Source organism: Dermacentor variabilis, chromosome 2, assembly GCF_050947875.1.
Source record: "Dermacentor variabilis isolate Ectoservices chromosome 2, ASM5094787v1, whole genome shotgun sequence".
Classification (NCBI taxonomy): Eukaryota; Metazoa; Arthropoda; class Arachnida; order Ixodida; family Ixodidae; genus Dermacentor; species Dermacentor variabilis.
In genome coordinates this window covers 132,099,844-132,123,517 of record NC_134569.1, presented here as the reverse complement: position 1 = coordinate 132,123,517, position 23,674 = coordinate 132,099,844, and the positions used below count along the sequence as shown (strand labels likewise).

The window sequence follows — 23,674 nt, the reverse complement described above, 5'->3', positions numbered from 1 at the left end:
AGGTGGCGAGCATTTACTTGGAGTTGCGAATAGCCATTGCACGGTTAGTATACGCTTGCCACAACCACTGCTGATGAAACCGCAGTTGCTATCGATGCGATTATGGGCAACGACCAAGCAATTCTGCAGGCATGCGGCCAGCAGGAGCATCGAGCCAAGCAAAACTACTTTTTGCAGCAACTGCTGAGGATGAAACCACAATAGCTGTTGGCACTATCCGGGACAGTGACCACGCATTTCGCAAGATGTGTGGCTGATGCGTGCACCAAGCCAATATGAAATTACTGTTGGCTGCAACCTCTGTGGACAAAACCCTGGTCACTATTGACGCAATCATGGATGCTGATTACAGTTATGAAGGCATGCGGCCAACGTGCTGTTAAGTATGGTGGTAAACGCAAGAATAAAGGCTATAACGGCACAAACAGGCACGAAGTGTTCTGGCATTCCTATTGTTAACATATTATTTCTGCTGATGAGTACGGTGAAGTGGACTTCACTACTTCATTGCAGTTCGACGCTAGCGTTGTTTTAGCTCTTTTGCATCACACATTTGCGACCTTCCACACTTGCCAAGGGCCGAGAGTTGTCCGAATCAACCGATGTGGGGCCAAATACAGTAAACTCTCAGTTGTACGAACGTCGGTTTCGCAAATACTTCAGAATAACGAACTTTTAGAATATCCCAGCGGTTTTCCTATGCATTCAATGCAAAAAATCTTTCAGTTAATGAATTGATGAATAGCAAATATTTTAGTTCAACGAAGTTCTCTGCTTTGCAGCGCTGGCATAGCCGATGCCCACCACCATGAAATCGCCCCTCCAGTGGCGGCTATGTGCAGTGTGACAGTGAGCTGGTTACCTGTGCTGAACTATCAGAACTGGAAATTGTTTCAAGTGTTTGCCCCGAACAAGAAGAGTGTGACGAGGAAGATGCAACGGCAGAGGCAAATTCAAATCCTGCAATTCTAGCCGAGGCTGTAGGATGCCTTGGAAAGTTGCAAGGCTTCGCGTATGAGCTACAAGCTGGTCCAGAGGAAGTGCACAATAACATAGGCTCTCTGGACAGCTTTTGCTACTTCCTGCGCTTGAAGAGCACAGTGCAAATGAAAACTATATATATATTTTTTTCAAAATGAGATAGGCAGCAACGTAACTGTTATGCACTTCGTATATATTTATGTCCACAAGTACATAAATAGTACACTTTTGACTCGATGTCTGCTGTGCCCTATGCTGTTCCATTGTCTCGTGAATATTCAGTTTAGTGAACTTTCAGTTAAGTGATGTATTCCCTTGAGTCTGTTGAAGCTCACTCAACTAAGAGGACTGTACATCTAAACTTTGATTACACTGCATAATGCTTATGCCTGCCAGAACCAAAGGAGAAGTCTAAATCATCCAATTTTCAGAATTAATGAAGGTCAAGTTGATGAGGTTTTACTGTACTACCACCAGGTGCTTCAGTGAAGACTCTAGGTAATGTGTGTGGATAGGCTTTTCAAGATAGAGGTACGGTTTCTTCAGAGCCGTGCTGTAAGTGTTGGTGGACGTCAGCGTATCGATAGGTCAGACTTGGTAATTAATCTGCAGTCACCTAATTCGTTTTCTCAACGGGCAACCACAAAGTACAACACCCTCACACTTGACTAATATGTCCAGCTTTGCCACCACCCCGTATTGTCCCTTCGCTTGCCCATTCTGCTGCGGCACTCACCATGAGCATGGTGTCCTCGATGTCCTTCAGGTCTGAGCTGTACTTTGGCTGGCAGTTCATGATGTGTTCCACCATGCGGCAAACCAAGTCGTGGTTTGCCCTCTCGAACATTACACAGATGTCGAAGATCTTGGGAATGTCAAAGATGAAGTTTTCGTAGATTAGCTCTGCAAACTTTTCCTTGTCAATGAAGTTGACCTGCAAGTGCAAAAATTGTTTATGTACTGGGCCACGGAGTCTCGGTAGTTTTGAAGTTAATCATTCCGGCTATCTGACATTGTAACACATTCCCCAAAAGATTTCTTTCTTCGAGGCACACAGTTCCGATTACTGTGTTCTAGAACTTGTCCGTGAGCCATGCGCCTCAGTTTCACCAACAACTTTCCAACTGCACTAATTTTTCACAAAATTAATGGTTATCACAATCACTTTAATTTGCATTTTAACAAGCATGCGTGTAATTTTTGTGGATGGCCCTTAGTAACTGCCAACACTATGGAAAATGTGCAGTACTTTTGTACAGTGAAACCACGTTATTTACATAATTCATGAGCATGAATGCCTGCATGCTTTTTCTCTGCATGTCATACCACCCTTGCAATCGAATCTATTTTGTTTATTAAAAGCAAATTTTGGAAAATACAATTACTGAATTTTTATCAGTGCTCTTACTCCTTTTTTTCTTTGTTTAAAGTGAAAACTGTGAAACTAAGCTAAATGCTTACAAACTACATGAGGTATTTCACTACATTTCTCTTTCCAGACACTGCCCTTTTTCAATTACTTTGATAATGTGCACTTTTCTTAGATATTAAGCAGACCTTCACCCCAACCACAAGTAAAGGAATTTTCACTGCACCAAAGCAGCCGAAATACATGAAAATACTTTGAAATCCGTAATGTCGCACTGCTGTCGGGGCACTGAGATTTCAGCGTGAAATTCAAAAAGTGGACGTTTATCCTTCTGTTTCTCTTTAGTAATCAAACCTTTACCACAGGATTAATGGAAATGGTGTTCTGAAAAAGTACTATAGTACTCCCCTCCAGCAGGCTGAGGAGGCCTTCAGATTAGTCACCACATGAGGATCACATGGCTAGCGGATTGGTTCCAGAGAATGAACGAGTAGACAGCTTGCCCTGGTGTGCCTTTCCTGATATACTTTTATTATTGTAAGCTAACTTACTGTTTCTTTTTAGTGTCCTCTTAAAGGAAACAAGTTTGAAGCATTAAGTTTTCTGCATCAGCTGGCAGTGCTCACCTTGGACTCTTTATTCGTGGAAAGACGAAGGTAGGCTCGGAACACCAACTTATGCACTCGTTCGTCAGCCTCCTGCATCTCCTTGGTGATGGTGTACCGGTGCAGTCCTGTGTACCTGGGTTACAAGAAAAAAAAAAAAGAGGTTAAACTTAGTGACTGCAGCAAACTAAGTATTAAAATAACGCTCTTTCACTGCGGTCTCATTTATGCTTACTGCGCATTGCCCTATTGTGGAATGAACTTTGCAACATGCAAGCACTGTGGGTTGAGACGCTGTTACAGACACACATCTTTTTCTTTCATTTCATATGCCAATAAATGCCTTTCTACAAATGATATTGCTTGCCATCCACCTGCTTGTTATGTTGTTTTGATGTCTAGTTGCCATAGCATACATTGCAGTGACAGTCTTCACAATAGCCGGTGACCAACACTTAGTCAAAACAATCTCCACTGAGCACCTTCATCTCACTTCTAAAGTTTGAGAGCATTATACAACCTTCTTGATAAATGCATTATGCACGCATGCATGCATGTGTGCATAGTAGTTTTTACCGGGAGGAATCAAAGATGACCTCACAGGCATGTGGGGACAGAACTTGATGTTTCGCATGTTTTTAAGAATAAAAATTTTAAGTAGCACAGCTAGAACAAGCTTATTTGTTTACTCTAGTTGTATCCTCTCATGCATGGCTCTTATGTGCTTCAAATTGTGCACATACTATATACATATGAATGAGTGCCGCTAACATGGCAAACGTATCTCCTCCAGTCACGAATTCTGATGGACTGTTGATAAATGTGTAGAACCCACATCATTTTATTTGAAGGCACTGGAGATTCCAGTCAAGTAAAATAAAGTTAAGGTTGAAGAATGATCCATCGTACATTTTCCAGTGAGTCCTTGTAATTAGGATAACTAGATCTTGGTTTTGTGTGCCAGTAGTTATGTCGCACATTTTTTTTTTTTTTTTTACAGTGATTTGAGTCACCAGGGTGGGTATTCTGTAAGAGTCCACCTAATGGACTGTCTATTTCGGCCACTGCTGACTGGCTCGGGCCGCTCGTGTCCTCCTCGCTCGTACAGCTGCATCCAATCAGCAGCGGCCGAAATGGACAGTCCACTAGGTGGACTCTTACAGAATACCCCCCAGCTCAGAGCACATGCACTAACGAATTTTCAGCACTACAAGGAAGGAAAAGCTATTCCTTTTCTATTGCTGGTGGTACGTAGCATGTGGGATAGCCCGTCAAACATGGTAATGCCTTCAGTAAAGTAGCCATAAGAAACAAAACGTTGCAGGTTACAAGGCAAGGAAGTCACATTACTGGAGCAGAGGGTTCAATCGACCCAAGGCTCAATGCCCACGATTTCTTTCCTTGCCATCACTGAACAGAACTACTACACTCCATTTCATACTTAGCAGGCAACACAGCAAAAAGCTATACGTACAAGTAATTCAGTCATAGAAGTTTCATTCCATGTATTTTGCAATGCAGCTGTTTTTGGTCTACGACACTTTCTACTGAACTGCTGCATTCACTTGTATAATAAATGCAAACCAACCTCCTCCCCCTAATGGTCATTAAAAAATTTGCATTTTTTCCCCTTGCATAATGATCACACTTGCAACTCGGCACGACAAGTAGTAGTCTGGTTTCGATTTTGACAATGACGGCCGAACGCGGATGCCGGACGTTCTCTAGCGCTACCTATAGATTCAGCAGTTCTTCTCAGCAATGTGGAAGCTACAGGTGTCTTCGACCAATTAGGAGAGCAAACTAAACTTAAGGGTGTCCTTTCGTGCCTTGTCTGCTAGCAGCGATTACTGCTGCACAGACAGCGGCAGCATCCACGAAGACTGCAATTGAGCAGCGAGATCAGTTGTTGCGATAGCAACAGTGAATTTCACTCCAACATCAAGAATGTTTGTGTATTCAAGATACAGAGGAGGAGGAGGGTTGTGGAGATGGAGAATTCAAAAGATGCTCGGCCAGCATGTATTGCCCTCATAGCACGAGAGGGAGGCGCCATCTTTCGATATGAGATGTTCATTTTAGGGATCACCAGTTGTTTGTGCGCAGGCGCGACTAAGAGGGGGCATGAGAGAGAAAATCTGGGGGATTTTGCTCCTTGAATATATGACTCTGCCTAGGCACTATGGAGGAGGTTTCTTAGCGCGTGTTGGATGCGTATGTTCCCTAGACATGCCAGCATTGTGGAGTGCGGTCGAGTTTACGCTCCACCGCTGGCTGCCCACACAGTGAGGCAGTGGGCAGTGAGGCCCCATTTGGTGATAACCGTGTCTGAAGGGGCAAGTTAATTTCTGACTGCGGTCTTGTATAAGTCACAGGTCGCTTTTTTCGTCGCGACGATAGATTGGATTTTTCACAAGCACTGCTACAGGAGAGGACATGTAACCGGCAAACGGAGGCCTCAGGAGAGCACCCGAGGCTATAGTAAAGCAGGCGGCGCAGGATTTTGAGGGCATCCAAGGGGTTGCGAGGGGGTCAAGGCTGGAAGCAGGGTGGCACGTGGGTTGGGGCTGCGGAGGCCGAATCGTGCCAGGGGGTGTTCGAATGAAAAATTGCCTGTCTGCGATAGCGTACAGCCGATCTTATACACGCCTGGCACGCGCAGGTCTTGGTGAGCCCCAACCCACGGACCAGTCTGGGTTCTAGCTTTGGTGTCCCCTATGCCACTTTGGTTTCCTGGAGAAGCCACCAATAATGCGAAAAAATGACATATTGTTGCAATTAGTGAAAAACACGGTTGAATAAATATAATTACGTACAGCTGCCAACTTGTGACCCGCAACACCAGTCAGAACTTTGCCTCTGAAGGTACGTTGGACAGACTTTCTCACGCCTGCGGCGTTGGTACCGGGTCATTCATCATTATCGGCGGCCTTTCAGCCACTTAATGAGTTCAACCACGGTTGCTAAGGCCCTGCCTTCTAGATTTTCAATATATGCGGCCCGGGCTCCACTACGGTCATTGCTGATCCCACAGAAACATCTGTGATCTTATTTACAAGGTGTACATCGCCGTAATGCGCGAGAAAGCTACGATCTGCCACGACTTAGCTGGCTGCTTCACCTACTTTACGGCTCCAGCAGCCAGTGTCCGAGCGTAAACAAACTCGACCCTACTCCGTTTGCCAGCACGGCTAGGGACACATGCCTACAACACGTGCTAAGAAACCTCCTGCATAGTACCTAGGCAGGGTCATTTATTAAAGGAGCAGAAGCCCCCAGATTTTCTCTCTCGCGTCCGCTCGTACTCGCGCCTGCGCACAAATGACTGGCGATCCCACAAATTAATGTCTCGTTCTTTCGATCCCTGTTGCAACATCCACTTGCACAGAATACGCTTGCCGATTTGCAAGTGTAGCCGTTTTCTTATAGTTACAGAGTTCATGCTTGCCCCTTTACTGCATTCTTTCCATACTGTTCCAAGCAAGTTCAATGCCACCTGTTTCGTTCCTTTCGCATAAAAGAGCAACCCAGAACGATACTGCACAGGGTGAGTCTGCGGACACGATTTTCGCGAAGGATGAAGCACTACCCAGGAGGGAGCCCTCCGTGGTAGTGTGACTGAGCTGAATACACATGTGAATGTAGCCAGTGTCAAAGCAACTGTTTGTACTTTTTAAATGCAAATTAATGTATATACAGCAATGTTGCATTCATTTCTTTTTGTTCATTGCACATTTTCACTCGAACAACTGGAGAACTATATTTTCAGTATCATGAAGCTTTAATAGATATCTAATTGAAGAAAGCAATGCAAAATCACACAAAAACCTGCAGCTGCAACCTGCAGAGGCCTGTCCAAGTAAACACCTGCCAATGAGACCACTTGCCCACAGGCTATTAAGGCTATTTAGCCAAGCAAGGGGTTCTGAACTATGGCCCTAAATTTCACTGTGCAGGAATCTGCACTTGCTCGCAGGCCTCATAGCTTCGGCGCTACTGTGAGGAACTACTGAAACAGAGTATAGTGCTGTGTGCAGAAAGCTGGTATTCCTCCGTTTTCTCCGTATTCCTCAGTTAGCATGGAATGATCAGATTGCCTGTGTGTTACAACGGGGCATTAAGCAAACTACACCACCAGTTTCAAAGTGAAATCTGTTAAGTATGCTATGGAGAATGGCAACTGCACACTGGGAAGGTACTTTACTGTCAATCAAGTATCAGGTGCGTCAATAGTTCTCGGACAGTGCCAGTTTTGCACATATGTTCAAAAAAATAACCCCCCACCCTTTCTCTCTCTCTTTCTCGGATAATTTTTTTTCTTTGGTTTCTTTATTATGTGCTCTTTCTTTTTGTACAGTAAGCGAGATTTACGGTGTTTCGTTTCTAAAAAAAAAAATGCTGATGCTGTATCCCGCAGCAATTCTGGATCTTGCCACAACTGGCATCCCCGCTTCTGTGATCTGGAAAGGCTTCATATGCAGAGGTCAATAGTGTATTACTACTAAAGCAACATTGTCAAGATGGGTGGTGGCATTCCAGCCACTGAACCAACTTTCTCGTTGGTAGCTGAGCCATCCGTCCACGCCATCCCTGGCTTTTCTGGTGAAGGTTCGTGGCTCAATGTAGGGCTGCCATGGGGCACTGAAAGAAGGGGGTGGGTTGTCGCCCTCGGAAGCCATCTCTAGTATGGTATGGTATGAAGAACTTTATTGAGGTCCTGAGGGATCAGTCTGCCATCTCTAGTGGCAGACCGGCAATTGGGCGACTTCAGCAAAGTTCCACAGATTGTGCCTCTGCAGTCAGTTCGTTGCCATTCTTCGGGGGCACCGTTGTTTTACCCAGCACCTCCACCAGAACTGTTATGGAGGGGTGCGCTTAGTTAAAGATTAATTGATGAAAAGGGGGAAATGGGTTGCTGCACTGACAGTGAGCTGCTCCAAAGACATGCGCACTTTGTTGTCCTCTTCTTCCATCCTTGCTGTCACTCTAGCATAACAATACCATCAATTGCTTCCTTGTACTCAGGCACGCTGCCCTTAGCCTGGTAAGCATGATTAGCCCATAGGTGTGATGTCATGCCCAATCTCTATTTAATTGTCCACGGATACAAACATATGGAGCATGAGCATCTTGCAACAGGATGCTGCTGAACCTCCCATCGGCTAGGCCTACAGCACAGCCTCACCGGTAGTCGGCGACCAAAGGGTTGGTGCCAAGTCAACAAAAGCCTTCAGAGTGGCTTTATATGGTCAGCGCTTGAAAAGCAGAGGAACTACATTGGCAACGATGAGGGCACGAGTGACATGTGCAACACTTGAATGACAGCAACTTTGTTTGCTGTCACGATGTCTGCTTGCACATGTGGATCAGTAAAAAAATTTAACACGGCACCGTATTGTGTACGGAATTTCAGTCGCCATTCTACATTGGTTCTGTAAAGTTGGCTGCGGTGCCAAGGGGAAGTCTGAATAACTGAGCAGGTCAGGAAAAATATTAGGCTTCAGAAAAATTTGTTGAGGACTTACTTTCCCTCTAGTGTTTCCTTTATTTTCTTTTTTTTTTCTGCATTAATTTGCCTGCTTTATGCGAAGTGTGCGAGTCCTCAGACTTTAAACTTTTAATGTCTGTAAATTTAAACGAATGCAAGCTGATGCAAGCATTTGAGACACATGCAAGCATTCCAGACACATGCTTCACTAGTCGGATACACGCAATTGTATGGTCTAAATGCGTTGCAGGTGTACAGCCTTTAAAAAATGTCATTTCCGTTAGACACTTGAACCCTGTTATAAGAGGCGCACGGATATAATGAACAATAGGGTATACTGGACGCTATTTGCCCACATGGTTGGCCGCCCTATGTCCCCATTAATTGGACCTCTTTCATAAGAGACACCGGATATAGAAGACAATCGGTTGTAAAGAACAAGTCTGAATTTTGGTGAATAACCTCACTTGTAACAGACATTCTAACCATACATGCGGTGCTGTCGGCTACTGACTGCAGTTACATGCGTTATGGAAGCAAAGGGACGTGAAAGACGTGCGCACAGTGGATCAATCAGCAAAACAGCAACAATTAAAAGCCACTGCAATGGGAATGCTTCACAGAGAAGCACTTCAAGCTTACCGCCAAGGGCACGAGCAAGGCCGCGCATGCACGCACTTGAACGAGCTAAGAATCAGCAGAAAGTGAGACAATATCTAAGTCAAAACCAAAACAAGCCGGCTGTGGTTATGGATGACGACAGTCCTTGCTACAAATCTCAAAGGCTATGCTTTTTCGAAGTGACCTATTTTACCCATAATTCTTACCATTTATACATCCCTGTATATTTTTTTATTTAGTTTTGTTATAATTTCTTAGTTTTGCTTAGGCTTTGCCGTGCAAGCCTGCAGATGACCCGATCAACCGTGTCCACAGTGTATAGCCAAATCGCCATTGCCATCGCCCTACTGTTCCAATTTTCTTTCTCCATGAGATGTCTTTATTCACTGTCGTTGCCTGGCTGTCACCACCTCAGTATGGTGGACAGCTCCGTCAAGTGCCGTACTTTCCCGAGTGTCACCAAAAAGTTGGACATCACTGCAGATATAAAGTGTGGAATGAAGCAAGCAGACACTACCAGGAAATGTGGGTTGTTTAGAAAGACGATCAGCGGGATTTGGACGCAACGAGGGAAGCTGTTAAAAGAAGAACCAACGGGAGCAAGCAGATAGAAAATACGTAAGTCATCCCATTCTGCCTTTAAATAAGTGCTTCTTCTGTGGATACAAGATGTGCGTAGCAAGAACATACCGCTCAGTAGACCCTTGGCTCAAGCCAGAGCCAGGCAGCTTGCATTTGGCCTTGGCATTGAGTTTGAGGCCAGTCAAGCATGGTTCAATAGCTTCAAGCGTAGGCATGGAACCAGCTACAAAGCAGTTTGCAGCAAAAGCAAAGCTGCCGACAAAAATGCCATAAGGCAGTGGAAAGACGAGATATTGCCAACACTGCCCAAAGGAAGGAAGGCTTGCAATGTCTCCAACCTGGATGAGTCTGGAATATTTTTCAATATGCTCCCTGGAAAAACATTTGCTATTGTTAACCAAGAAGCAGTGAAGACAAAAAGTCCAAAGATCGTATTACAGCTATGATCTATACTAGTATGGACTGAACTGAAAAAGAAAAAGTTCTGGTTATTGGCAAGTCCAAAAACCCATGCTGCCTAAAGAACACCTCTTTGAATGCAGAGTACACTGCAAACAAGGCCGCATGGATGACAGCTGAGATTTTTAACAAATGGCTGACTAGTGTTGATCAGAAGATGGCATTGAAAAACAGAAAAATTATCATGTTTCTAGACAGCTATTCGGCACACAAGAAAACCCCGCCATTGAAAGCTGTTGAGCTGAGCTATTTCCCATCTGGCTGCCAGCCTTTGCTACAGCCTCTGGATCAAAGGGTCATAAGAGCTGTTAAAGCAAAGTACAGAGGACGGCTTATTCAACGGCTGCTGTTTGATATGCTGCATAAGCGGGAAACAACAATCAACTTGAGAACAGCAGTTGAAATGCTAACTGGCTCCTGGAACAATATTACGAAGAACACTGTGAGAGGGTGCTTCCATAAAGCGGGTTTTAATCTGCAGCAGGTAGACACAGATGAGGACATTGCAGATGAAGGCTTCCATTATGTGGATGAGGAGCTAGAATCTTGGCCAATCATTCAGAGGAACTTCAATGAGTCAGGCACATTTCAGGGCTTTGCTGAAGTGGATGACAATCCTGCTGTTACTCAAGATCTCTGTGATGAGAACAAAATCAGGATGGTACAGGAAAATGAGAAAAGTGAAGACAGTGCCACAGATGTGTCTGACAATGAAAGTGATTGTGGAGCACCAATGACTTCTGGGGAGGCCACGACAGTACTTGACCGAGCTCGTCACCACATATAGCTTTGGACCATTGACCATGAAGCAACTCTTGACCTTGTCAACAAGCTGGAAGAAGCTGTGCTGAAGAACACTGTCAATGCAGCCATGAAGCAAACCAAGCTTGAGAACTATTTCACCAGTAACATAATGCAACAACAAATGTGACATAATAAACCTCTTTCAAGTGGTCTTTTGTGCTTGTTTTAATCGTATGGCGCCAATATCGAAATAAGGGCTGGTTAGAAAATGAGAATTTGGTATTCTGCTTATAAGAGACCTCTCATATCAGAGATCTAAACTGCTCCCCGGTACATGTCTCTTATAAAGGGGTTCAACTGCACAGTAAAGTCTCATTAATACGTACCAGCTTAATAAGTGATTTATGTTTAAACATAGTTGTGATGAATCCCCCCCCCCCAGTTGCCATTGAACCTAACGCATTATTGGCTGACCACTTAAGCACTAGCCGCTTAACGCCCACCAAATGGTTGGCGCCTAGTATTTCCTTCATTTTTTGGCACATATAAGTGTGGAATCAGCAAAATGTTGTGTGCGCAGACCATACATAACGAAATTGCAGTGTATGGACCTTTCACGGACTGCAGTCACCAGCTATAGTGACGTTAAAGCTTGGTAGGCTTGATGTATATCCTGCTCCCATAATTTCTAGTGTTTCCATGTTGCTATCATGAATGACAACATGGATGATGGCCCTTCCATAGGGAACGCGGCTAGTAAGTTGACTGTCATGAGGGCATTCGCTGTGTTTGAGGATGCTATTGTCCCTACAAGGCCACCATGGCGGCAAGTGAAAATCACGGTTTTGATGCCTGCTCGCAAATAAAGCTTGTCTGCTTGTGTGTTTGAGTGAGAACACACTTTTTTGGCCGGCAAGTCTTTAACAGCTCATCTGCCATTGTCAGTTAATTAGTAAATCGCTTCGTGCATACCTGATCCACGTTCCCTGCCAACTATGTATTAGCGAGGTTTTACTGTAGTGTAGTACTGTTTAGTTTTGTGCAGTGCAGATCCGGCAACTTATGTTATACGTAGGCTACACTGTACACCTTCCCTGACTTGTGCATACAAACCTACAAGTCACAACAGACTGCATGTAGGTGGGCTGAGTAAAGAAAGCAGGCTGTTTTGTTTAGCATAGTGCATTTTTTTACCAAGCATCACTCAAATGAGACTGAAATGTTTAATTCCAAACAGGTAGCTCCCCCCCCCCCCTTTTTTTCTGGTTCAGATAGGGTTTAGTACCAGACACATTTCAAAAATATTGGTTCAAGTTGACTTCTGAGGAAAATTTTGGTTATCATATAATTTCTTCTCTGGGTTCAGTTCCACACCATCTCTTTATACAGTCGCTGGCCGGTAATTGCACTTTATGGGGACCACAATAACGTCAAAAATAATTGGGAATTTGAAATACATACTGGATTCACATAAAAATATGTGACTTTATCCCACAAGTGGCCAAGAAAAGTGTGCCATATTCTTGGATCGTCACATTCAGAGATACCATCAATTTCGTGTGACTATAGCCCAAGATGCATTGGCTCTAGGAGCGATGGAATTCTCTGCACAATGCCAAGCACGCCATCTTTCACGTGACTAGCGCGTGACGCGATAGCACTTACGAGCAACATTATTCTTGGCCCAGTGTCAAGCACGTTATCTTATCAATGTGCGGAACACTGCTGCCCATCCGATACTAGTCATGTGAAATATCGTGAAAATTAAACTATTTTTTGAAAGTGACACCCCCCCCCCCCCGCATTCATGAATACCACCAAAGTTCGTCAACGCATGCCGCTGTGCCCACATACGCTTGCCCTTGGCTTTAGACATTTGTGGCTACGATTTTATAGCAGTGCCTTTTATGCTACTTCTTTTTGTGCTTTGTCAGTGGTCAGAGTGACTCTGCATGCATTAACATGATCACCTAGCCATGCACAGCGGATGATAAAAGTGGCATAAAATTGAGCAGACAGCGTTGCTACATAATCACGGCCTGCATTTTGACCACTGCCATACTGCCTTTAGAGGTAGATGAAAGTACTGCCAATGCTTGGACTGAATTTTCATAGATGATTACTAGACTGACTAAGCTTGATTGACTGAATCATCGCATGATATGCTGTAAGGTTTCTGAAATTTTGGTCATCCTTTTGTATTAAGTCTATGGGGCTAGTGGCAGTGACGTGGGGCTGTCCAAATAGTCAAGCATGTCTGAATAATCAGCACTTTACTGTAGTACGTTAGTCAGTGCCGCAACATTGGTGCATATAGGTAGTGCACCTGTACATCAGTCTGTGTGCAATATTAACTGGGGCCAGGGCAACATTCTAATGTAATCACTTTTAGGGGTACATTAATAGTTGCATGACATTTCACACGACTCAGGCCAGATGTGTTGGCATCTTTGGCTAACAGCGTTCAGGGCCACGTGCCAAGCACATTATCTTCACAGAGTGCCAGAAACATTGGCACTCATACACATACGTACATACACATACAATATGTATGTGTGACTGAGTGTGTGGCCAAGCAAGGGAACAATTCTCAGTTCTCACAGGCACCGGCACACCATGCTTCTCTTTTTGGAGGCCATGTGTGCACTCAGCAGTGCTACTAAATGATGCAGCGTGTCCAAAAAAAAAAAAAAAAAAAAAAAAAAAAAAAAGGCGCAAGAGGAGCTCAGTTACCACATGATGCATTTTTCAGCATTCACCAAGTATTTGCGCACCATGCATTTTGGAGGCCATGCGCAGTTTCGTGGCAGCGGCGCTAGATGGCGCCGAATGTTATTAGGGAAGTATGAAAGTAAAGTCCTGCTGCAATACATGACTCGTACATAACTCTGTTCTATGATGGCAATACGTTGTGTCGTTATAGTGATTCAATGCAAATGCATTAACGTTAACACGGTCCATGAGATGAGTACTGTCTCAATTTTTTTTATTACTTGATACTTCTTTTACCTAGTGAATTTGAAAAAAACTTTATACGAAAATTCACTCGTTCAAGCTTCCAGTGGTTTGAGTTGTTGGTTAGCTTAATGTTGCATTGCCATCTGCTAGCCTCATAGTAGCTCAGATGGTAGAGCGGTTGCTATAGAAAAGCATAGGCATACCAAGCTTTGATTCCTAGACCAGTACAAAGTTACTTGAACTGCAAAGTTTGCTTTTGAAGGACCCAAAACAGGGTTCCTTTGCTTCTATTGCAGTTAGGTGGACAGAAATTTTTACTCACAACAAAGCAGACCTAGCTTTACGAGGCACAACAAATATGAAAAGGCCTACCTTGGTGCCAGCCGCAGGTACGACTCAAGCAGCTGGTGAAAACCGTCATCATACATGGCATGAGACCAGAACCTGCAGGCATAGCACATTATGTGTGAGTGCTGCAGAATACATAGCACGACAGCCAGCGCACAAATTCAATACATGCTGACCATTACTCTGCTGCGAGGATGGAAAGTACAGTGAAAGATACTTGCTGCTAGAAAAAGTATATATATATATTAAAAAACAAATAACAACATGGACAAAACACTATTTGTGCCATCACTTATACCCGTGTCACATGGGCATTTGGAAGGCCTTCCAACCGATAGTCAGTTGACTCAAAGGTCAAGTTTGAGCTGCTACACGTATGGTTTCGAAGGCCGCCGAGTCAATAGTCTATCGAGTCAACGGAGCACCTTACAACTCTATCGAAATCTCGATGGCCTTTGAGCAACGGAAACGGAAACAGTGCGAACATGCCCTCTCGTTCACAGTGTGCTCGTACTATCGGTTAGAAAGAACAAATCAAACCAAAACGCTCTAAAAATACTATATATGGGTGTTATTAATTATTCAATAAAATATTTTTGCCACTTGATATGTGCGAACTGCACATACTCGACAACAGCGACATGCAGCGACGCAAACGTTGCCGCAGTTTCGCTACTCAACAACTTAAAAATTAAAGATATATGTATGGCAATGTATAAACATTTCTTTAAATGTATGAACAAACATAAAAGAAATTATAGTTCTTTTAAGTGGTTTTAATGTTGCTTAACTTTTCGTGACATGAAAACGAAAGTAAAGATCCGCAGCGCCACACAATTTTACGAGAAACACGTGAACCCTCTCAACGGCCTTTCGAAAGTGCCGTGTAGCAGCGCTACAACTCCTTTGAGTCGATAGAGTTGTGGCATTTCGAAGGCCGTCGACTGGAAGGCCTTCCAAATCTGCCCCTGTGACACAGGTATTAAGCTCCTTAATGGTCATTTGTATTTATAGTGGCAAGCATGTTCTTTAGTAAACATCATCTAGGCCAAGAACAAATTCTTTTCAAGCTTAGTGACATTTTACCACTTCAAACTGAACTTGACGGTGCCAGAATGTGGACAGGATGAGTACTGAATTTAAATTGAGATTTGTTACAGTTGAAATAAAAATGGATACCATATTTTTAAAAAATACAAGAAAAACGTACAAAATGTGTGTATGCTACAGCACTGGTATCAGAGCGGTAAAAAGAAGAGAACTATTTGTCAAGCAAGGTCACTTTGCCATGCCTGAAAACCTGTGAACTGTAATAGTTATAAAAATCCTGTGGACATAATCCCGGAAGGGGGGAGGAGTGGGATAGCACGCATTTTTCATAAACATTGTCCTGAGCACACACACCCTTTGAGGGATACACAGTGAATTTATTAGCAGTGACTTTAGATGAAGCACAAAAGTAGCAGAAAACTTAGAATAGCACAAACTGACAATTAAAATATTGCATTCAGATCATAGTGACTTCGCTGTTGTCGATTTCATCTGTTTTGGTAACTTGTATGAATAAACTTGCCTGAAGCAGGTAAACCTCTGGTGTCCTTAAATACATGTAATTAGACTTCCAGGGGGTGTGGTCAGAGACAGATGGACGGCAAAGCTTTTTCGTGAGGACAATATAGTTTCATAAAAATTGACAAAACATTTGTAAAATTGTAAAGCAAGCCTGATTTTGTTAAGTCGTGTGAAAAATTCAGTTGAGCTGGCAGGCACACTTTACTGATGTGGAAAGATAACTAACGTTTTTTTGACAAATATGGCACTAGTTTGTTCCCTCCCTTGTTCTTGCAGTTCCATGTTATGCGCTCACCGATTGTGGGGTATCCGCAGCATCTTCGTCAGGTCTTCTTCAATGTACGCCATCCGCTCCAACCACTCCTCGATTGCTGCACTGTGCTTTTCAGCCAGGTCTTGCACTTCGTTGGCACAGATGGACATTAGCTCGTCAAAGCTGAAGATTACTCGTGGAGGTCTGTACTTGAGCCAGTAGATTGGTTCCACAAAACCTTTACTCTGTGGGCAATGCAGCATGCGAAATAAATTAACATTTTCAGGAGGCAGCACAAGGTTTGGCAAATGTTACTGCTTCCATGCAAATTAAGTGCAATAGCTTAACAGGCAAATGATATGTGCACAGTGGGGCTTGAAGAAGAATACTGCAAGTCTCATTAAACACCTTGCTAGCCTCAGTCTAAACGGTTTTCCCAACTTTTACTGTTGTGGCAATACAGCAACCTGAGCTGTTAAAAAGTAGTGTCATGCTTGTACAAGTGTCCCTTTGAAAGCTAGCCCTATATTTTTACATGCCCCACACCTTCCCTAGCCAATAAACCCATACAGTCAATCCTCTATATAATGAAAACAGACAAAACAAAGTAAATCTAAAATGTTTCTTACCGATATTAGCATGCAACGAATGTATACTTATAGTAAGTATAATGAAGGTATTTTCACAATGGATAAAAATTTGTTGTAATGCGGTTCGAATGTACTGTCATATAAAATTGTGCATGAGACCATCTACGACTCTGTGTAACCACATGGCATTATTGCATCTTGCTGTGAGGATTTTTGCCTAGCTTCTGTGGGCCCATAACATGTGTGCCCAATAAGCCCATGGGATCAAATATAAAAGCACATACAATTTCATGGGACAATATGGTATTTCTACAACTAAAGATGTTGAGGTTATGGCACACACTCTTTCCTGCACATGTACTGCTACTAAATCCACACGGCCCAGCCCGTTTTCCTTTTATGCAGTTCACAGTGCATGACCAAGTTCAAGTGCCACAGGGTAGGAACGTGGGATACAGAAGAAAGACGTACCAAAGCTGGAACTTGAATTTGCTGACCTTGCTTATCTACAACTTGCATCACCCTGTCATGCAGCGGTAGCACTGTGGAGACCTAAAATAAAATAATTATTACAAGTGATATAACCAGTACAAGAGTTGGTGTTAGTTTTACATAAAGAGCTAGCCTCACAAAAGCAGCTTAACCCCAAATGTCCGAACACCATTTCACATCAACGAAAATTATAATGACTTGTTCAACTTTATATCTGCGTACAAATACATCCATGCAAAAACAATGAGATGTGAATTTAGTAAGCAATTTGTACAGGAAGTGATTTAAATTAGTCATTGGTTTAGTAAACTATCTTTCTGAGGTATTAAAAAAGATATGCAAGCTACGGGCTTTGTGTCAAGTTTCCCATGCCTAAATTAGAATTTTGAGCTATCAAAATTAGCATATCAAAAATTACACGTTGGGCACTATGAGGTCAAACAATGTCAAATATGCAACATATTACAGCCAGAGAAAGAACCCTCACCTCCAAAAAAGCTAAAAATAAAAATAAAGCACCATTTTTTATTTTGTGATTGTGTGTACGCATCAGATTAGGAAAAAATAATTCATGTCACCTGAACGTCCTCTAGTCCTTCACTGACGTGCCGTTGTTATTCATAAAACTTACTAAGGTATTCACAGAGCGAAATTTGATAATATCAAAGTGACTGCTGTCATTCACGCACTTTGAATGCCTACATGATTTGGACATTACACTTTTCAAGGCCCACGTGTGGTGATAATGGATCAATGCTACATTACATTGCATAAATGTACCACACGCACATTAACTCACAATAATAATTATAGCAAAGCAACAACTGTGATTTATATTACTACAAGGTAGGTCGCTAATGGTTCTATGATGAGCAGCTTGTACTGAAGCCACATAGGCACAATTAAATGGTGTAAGATATTGTTACGGGAATAACATGCATTTAGAAATTATCACCATGTACAAGGCTACAGCAGCTACAATTAGTGGCGACAGATGCAAGGCTCTCGTGTGCCTCTGGCTACTTCACCACCGCTGTCTTCGTCAGACTTACAATAGCAGCCCATTCACTGTCTTGTGGCCCCACCTCCTCTCCAACCACCCCCACCCACCCTGGGCGAGAGCACCTACCCAGTGCTTGTTATGACGGACCAGAGGGGCCCATCACGTATAGCTTAAGTCCAGAGAACCGAGAATCTTTCAACTTAATTTAGAGGAGCAACTGTCAACATGCATCAAATGTACAAAGATCAAATTATTCCTAATATAAGTTAAAACACAAGCTCCATGAACTTTTGCAAACACATGGAGAAAGCTCACTTTAATAAAGATAATCTCTACACAAGGAATCTAAGCTCTGAATAAGGACAAGGTGCTTATTAGAAATAGGGACACCCAATGATATCTAATTTAAATAACGTTACAAATGACATTGTAGTGACATTGCATGAAAATTGAAAGCCTTAATTGTATTTTACCATATGCTTGGAAACCAAGAAAAAGAATGCAGCTTTTATTGTTGCAGCAGCATACACAGAATTACCAAAGCAATCTGCCTAAATATATGCTGAAGCAGTATCAGTATAAAAATCCAAATTGTAAATAACAGCACATGCGAAGTCGCAGCTGGCATCACAACATGCGCTAACTTCACCTTTGGAAGCTGTTGACTATATGTAAAAAAGCAGCTTGTCCAACGGAGGCTTAACCTATTAATTAAACAGTAAAAGCAAAATGGTGCCCAAAATATTGAGAAACTTATGCTAGTCTTAAACTGACCTTTTAATGATCCAAAGCTCAACAGCACACGCTATAGTGCAGTACTGCCTGTAAGTTTTACCATGCTGGAATGAACATACCATGCTGGAATGTTCTGCTCAGGCACAATATTCTTGCCAGACAGCTGAATACAGCGGATGCATTAATTCAAACTCCTAGAGAACACAGATTATTGTTCCAATTATCTCAAGTTAGAAGCAAAATAGGCCCAAAATAAGATCACACTGTTATACAGACATGGACAACTCGCTGCATTTAAAGAGACAAGCAACCCACCTGCCTTCGTAGTAGCATTCACATGAATAACACTTTGAGTATGCCTCATGAAGGACCTTTCAACAGTTTTCGGTGGTTAGATGTAGTAATTGTTATATGCTCTGATGGTTAGATGCAGTAAGGGATACAACTATTACAAGCTATGTTGCTTTATTTACAATTGTCAACAATGCTGCATCCCCTACGAGTGTCATGGCAGTTAATTAACTTAGGTGCCACTGTGTGCTGCTGCTGGTGTTTTCACGTGGTACTGTGCAGGGCTTTTGTGGTGGATGGTGTAACCCTGCAGATGCATAGATGCCCCTATTCCAGACTCGTATCTTCTGGCAGTTTCGCCTACAAACACAGATTAAGCCACTTCTTTGGTGACCACCTAACACGAAATGGGTGTGGCAGGCTTGTGTGTGTGGAGACTGCTTGGGGTGCAGTCAGCGCATCTGATGTGTGCTAGCTACAGGTGTCACTTTAGTGGTAGGCACCATCGTGCTCTTGCCGCTGGCAGCTAAGAGATATATTATGCAGGCTAAAAATCTGCACCTGTGAGCATTCAACTGGAACTGGCTCTAGTGTGGTTAGAACGCCTCACATCAGCTCATGGAGTGGCAATAGAGGCAGGCACTCACTCATAAGCTGGTGGCCCTCCATAATGGCTGTTAGGTATTTCAGACTTCTTAACTGTGATGTTGGTGCGTGCCACCTGTTAAAGGAACACTAAAGGCAAATATTAAGTCAGCGTGAACTATTATATTACCATTACAGAAACCTCGCAGCACTTATTTTGTGCTAAGAAATGACTTAAGTCTGAAGGGTCCACATATTCTATAGTGCACTTCAAGTCGCCTGCTCCAAAGTGGGGAGTGGCGAGGTTGCATACACCATCACTGCCCTTTACTACCATCAGTGATTAGAATGGCGCCAGGCAGGCGGCGCGATAGTTTTTTGTGCTAAACACCAACACACGGCGGTGAAGAAACTGAGCCGAGACAGAGCATCGGATTCACTGCTGAAGCTGCTCTTGGTCAAGTGGTGCGGACCGTTCAGACATGCCATGACAACCCACGGACATGGCATTCTCTTTTACTTGCAGTTTGCGTGAGTTTCGCGAGCCAGAAAAACCAACGCTGCATGATGCAATAACAAAACTACTGAAATGTGAAAGCATGGGCAGCGTGGAATCAAGTGAAAAGGAAACCTTTCGACTACTTGTTTTGTTCTCAAGGGTAACGTCAATGAGTTCTTTTCTCTAGAAATCGAATAGAAGTAAAGTAACATTTGCTTCTGTCCTATAATGTAATGCAATGATATTTTTATTGCCAGTGGTTGAGTACTAGTAACCGAATTATAGTGAGGAGTGCTTACGTCATCGGGCTAATACTTGAATGCCCCAGGGGAGTATCAAATGTTGTCCTGCATATACCTCAATTTCTCTATTACTAAAGCTTTCTTTGCAATATTGATGCCTTAGACGTTCTCAACCATTAATCTATCATTTTAGCTTGACTAAATATTTGCCTTTAGTGTCCCTTTAGGCACAATACATTTATTGCTCTGTAGATCCCCTACAAAAACGGATACTGAACTTCTGTAAACTAAACCTTCTACCGTGTCTTAAGTGGACAAAGTGGTTGTGGTACACACAATCCTATAAAAATTACTTGAGGCAACTCTGGCGCTATTACCATTTGGCTAACATAGGAATGATAGTCAGCACATAGATTTGTTCGATCTCTGTGCTTGCAGCATCACACGATTGTGGCTTTGTTTACAATGCTTTATCTGCCTTTATTGGCCTAAATTTCGAAGCAATTATTTGTTCATATGCACAAGGCAATCAGACAATGTGCACATGCATAATCAGTGTGAATTGTCGAACTTATGGCACAATATCTTGTTGAAAACAATCAGCTTGTGAAGCCTCAACACCGCTTGAAGCCATAGAGTCGAAGTTTAGGAAAATCCATGTTCCCATGCTTGCCGAGCTGTCATGCCTGCACCTCCTATGAACACCAGAACCCAAGTAATTCTTGGTCATTTTTGCAAAAAGCTCTATGGTGTGCACAGTCCCCAATCATCCATCACCCAAGCTCTTTTGAAACTTCTGTAAGCAAACAAGAATTTCATGTAATCTGTAACCCCATTATTTCGACCACTTTAAACACTGGCAAGTGCATTGGGATCAATGCAGCCATCATCTAGGAGAATTGATAACAGGCCAACATCCTGCTCCGTGATTCAGCTTCCTTAGCTCCAAAATCATTGTAAAAGCTGCGACATTGTTCAAATCAGTCATTCATGCATCATGTACAGTGCTCAGCGAGAAAAATGCGATACTCTGACCGCATTGCAGCTGGCGCAGCGCTTTTTGAGTTACCAGCGAGTGCTGGGTGATCGCCGAAGGGTTAAGTGCATGCCACAATGCACCACAAACATTCTTGCCTCCATGTGATAAAAAGATGTATTGGCTCAGTGTCCTTAGTGTCCAGCGGTGGCACAAGAAAGCCACGTGATTCGAGTATCACGTTTCAATCGCTGAGCACCGTACAGTCTACAATATGTTTTTGTTGCAGGGTTGTAAACGTGGCACTACAATTATTAGAAGTAATAAAGAACAGCCTGGTAACACTTGTCAATTTATTCTACGTAACATAAAAAATTATGCCGATCCCACGCACTGTGGGAATCTATGTAAGCGAAGCTTTCTGTGCTGGTTGCTTTGCCCAACGATAATTAGCAATGATGTTGACGGCGAAATCTTGCTTTCTTCAATGTTTAGTCGAACACGAGAGTGGAGAGTTGATGTTACATGTTACCTTGCGTGCACCACTGCAGTTTGTCTGCACAGTACACAGAACACACAGGTTAATGTGTTTGATTGAGGCGTTGTTGTGCAACATATTTTATAACCTCTGAGAGGGTTGAGCCTTGCCATTTCCTCACATGGCACATCGCATTGTGGCAGAAGTATTAAACTGGAATTGGATTATGGGGCTGTACGTGCCAAAACCACACAGATTATGAGGCAAGCCGTAGTGCCGGACTCCGGATTAATTTTGACACCGTGATGTTCGTTAACATGTCCCAAAATCTAAGTGCACGTGCGTTTTCTATTTCGCCCCCGTCGAAATGCGGCTGCCGTGATTGGGATCAAATCCGCGACCTCTAGTAATACTATAGCCGTAAAGCTAAAACGGCGGGCACAGAAGTGTCGATTTGACATGCAACCACTTCTGTAGTGTCACCTGGATCCTGCGGTGCGCTTTAAATAATGCAGCTCTGCTTCTGCACGCCCTGCGTAAGTTGTCCGCTTGACATATGTGCATGGTGTTTATTTTTCAGAAACAGCAGACACGTACTGTACCGTACCTTGAACTTAAGTTAATCCAGTTTCCCCACAAGTGCAAGCGCTGTCGTGTTATACTAGTAGCATTTCCTTGCCTTCCCAAATTACGTTTTTTTTTTTTTTTTTTTTTATATCCTAGCTCCCTAGCTAGTTGGTGTTTCGCGCTTGTCCTCGTCCTTTCCGTGTCCCTCTGTCCTGCTTCGCGCTGCACCGCGTCTCAATCTGTTTTGTTTGCACAAAAACTTTTTTGTTTGTTTAAGCGAATGCCTAACTTGATGCTGGAAATAACCGTTTGAGCCAAAAGGAGGGAAGGTAGGGGTGGGGGGCATGTTCATTCACTGACTAGATGTTTGGATACACCGTCTCTCGACAAAACAACGTTGACAGTTTGACAGTACCACGTTAACATATTCCACGGCGTGCTAATATGCTGCTATATGTTGAGCCAACTTTCCATTAGTGGGACCGCAAAAAAAACAAAAACAACCTGCGCACAATTGGCAGAACCGAAACAATGCCAGATGTTTCGCGTTAACAAAGCAGTGGAGGCTGGTTATGAATATAATAAGAACTCAGTCAATATCACATTCAAACTTCAAACCAACCAAGTGTGTACAGCTAATTCTTGCCGACAAATGACTGCGATACGAGCTTGGAGGAAACCGGAATGTAACATTACATGTGACAGTTCAGCGACCGAAGTGAACGAACGCCGGTGATTAGCGTTATGCAGACAAAAAGTAACGAGGGTTAAACACATTGAGGCAAAGAAGCATATCGCATATAGAAGATACAGATGGTAACACGTCACGTAAATGAGTACGTCGCTTAAACAAGCATAGAAACTTCATGGGTAAAGTACCTGCGCGTCTTTTTTGCTGTCGGCCGCCATATTTGCTTCTGCTTTCTTAATGATGATAGTAGTGCAGAAAAGAACGACCTAAAATTTTAGTAAAGTATTCATGAAAGTCGGCAACAAATTTAAGCAATTATATGAATTAGCGTTATAGTGAAACCAACGACTAAAAAAGAAGAGCAGGAGATAACAAGGAAAGAAAATTTTGACAAATATAATTAAGTCAATTTTTATAATTCTGGATCACAACTAGCAATTTATGATCTCATTTACGAGCTTAATTACATATTTTCTTAATTTGCGAGTACAAACAACATCAATTGTGCAAATCATTATTTGCCGGTTATCTAATTAGACAAACGT

At 43.0% G+C, this 23,674-nt stretch overlaps 1 protein-coding gene across 2 annotated transcripts in view; it reads right to left on the bottom strand.

Annotated features, from left to right (window-relative positions):
* Positions 1 to 23,351, bottom strand: part of LOC142572701 (activating signal cointegrator 1 complex subunit 2) — a 72,296-nt gene extending 48,945 nt beyond the window's left edge. Inside the window, exons 1-7 of one of the 2 annotated variants that reach the window (XM_075682002.1) lie at positions 23,318 to 23,346; positions 19,739 to 19,826; positions 17,042 to 17,122; positions 16,023 to 16,225; positions 14,180 to 14,251; positions 2,977 to 3,091; positions 1,718 to 1,915 (exon numbers count right to left, since the gene is read on the bottom strand). In XM_075682002.1, coding sequence (XP_075538117.1) covers positions 1,718 to 1,915; positions 2,977 to 3,091; positions 14,180 to 14,251; positions 16,023 to 16,225; positions 17,042 to 17,089 — 636 coding nt within the window. In that variant the 5' untranslated portion in view covers positions 17,090 to 17,122; positions 19,739 to 19,826; positions 23,318 to 23,346. Of the gene's footprint in view, positions 1 to 1,717; positions 1,916 to 2,976; positions 3,092 to 14,179; positions 14,252 to 16,022; positions 16,226 to 17,041; positions 17,123 to 19,738; positions 19,827 to 23,317 lie in introns of both variants that reach the window. The other variant, XM_075682001.1, reaches the window with a different exon arrangement.
* Between the last annotated feature and the right edge of the window lie 323 nt (positions 23,352 to 23,674).